At 64.6% G+C, this 257-nt stretch overlaps 1 protein-coding gene across 1 annotated transcript in view; it reads left to right on the top strand.

Annotated features, from left to right (window-relative positions):
- Positions 1–257, top strand: part of MYRF (myelin regulatory factor) — a gene marked incomplete at both ends in the record, with an annotated part of 12,214 nt that overhangs the window by 11,613 nt on the left and 344 nt on the right. Inside the window, one exon of the mRNA XM_009695289.1 lies at positions 83–106. Coding sequence (XP_009693591.1) covers positions 83–106 — 24 coding nt within the window. The remainder of the gene's footprint in view (positions 1–82; positions 107–257) is intronic.

The raw sequence follows: 257 nt of genomic DNA, 5'->3' as shown, positions 1-257 counted from the left end.
AGACCCTATCTTCTTCCCTCCTTGCGGCGGCACCGTGGTCCTGGGTTCTCTCCTGGGGTAGCCTCAACCAGCTGGGTCTCAGCTCTCACTGTGGCCCCATCCTGCAGCTTCTTCGCCCCCAGCGCAGCCAGATTCACCCTCCAGCCCTGCCTCTCCTTCCCCCGGGGGCTGCCCTACGCTTTCTGGCCCTATTAGCCAGTTGCTAGTTCCCTCCCGAGGCTGCTGTACCGACAGCCCCATTCCCACCCCCCTCTCCG

The sequence above is a fragment of the Cariama cristata genome, unplaced genomic scaffold, assembly GCF_000690535.1.
Source record: "Cariama cristata isolate BGI_N322 unplaced genomic scaffold, ASM69053v1 scaffold24212, whole genome shotgun sequence".
In the NCBI taxonomy this organism is placed as follows: Eukaryota; Metazoa; Chordata; class Aves; order Cariamiformes; family Cariamidae; genus Cariama; species Cariama cristata.
Note: the sequence above shows the minus strand (reverse complement) of the source record. Positions and strands in the feature narration are given on the sequence as shown.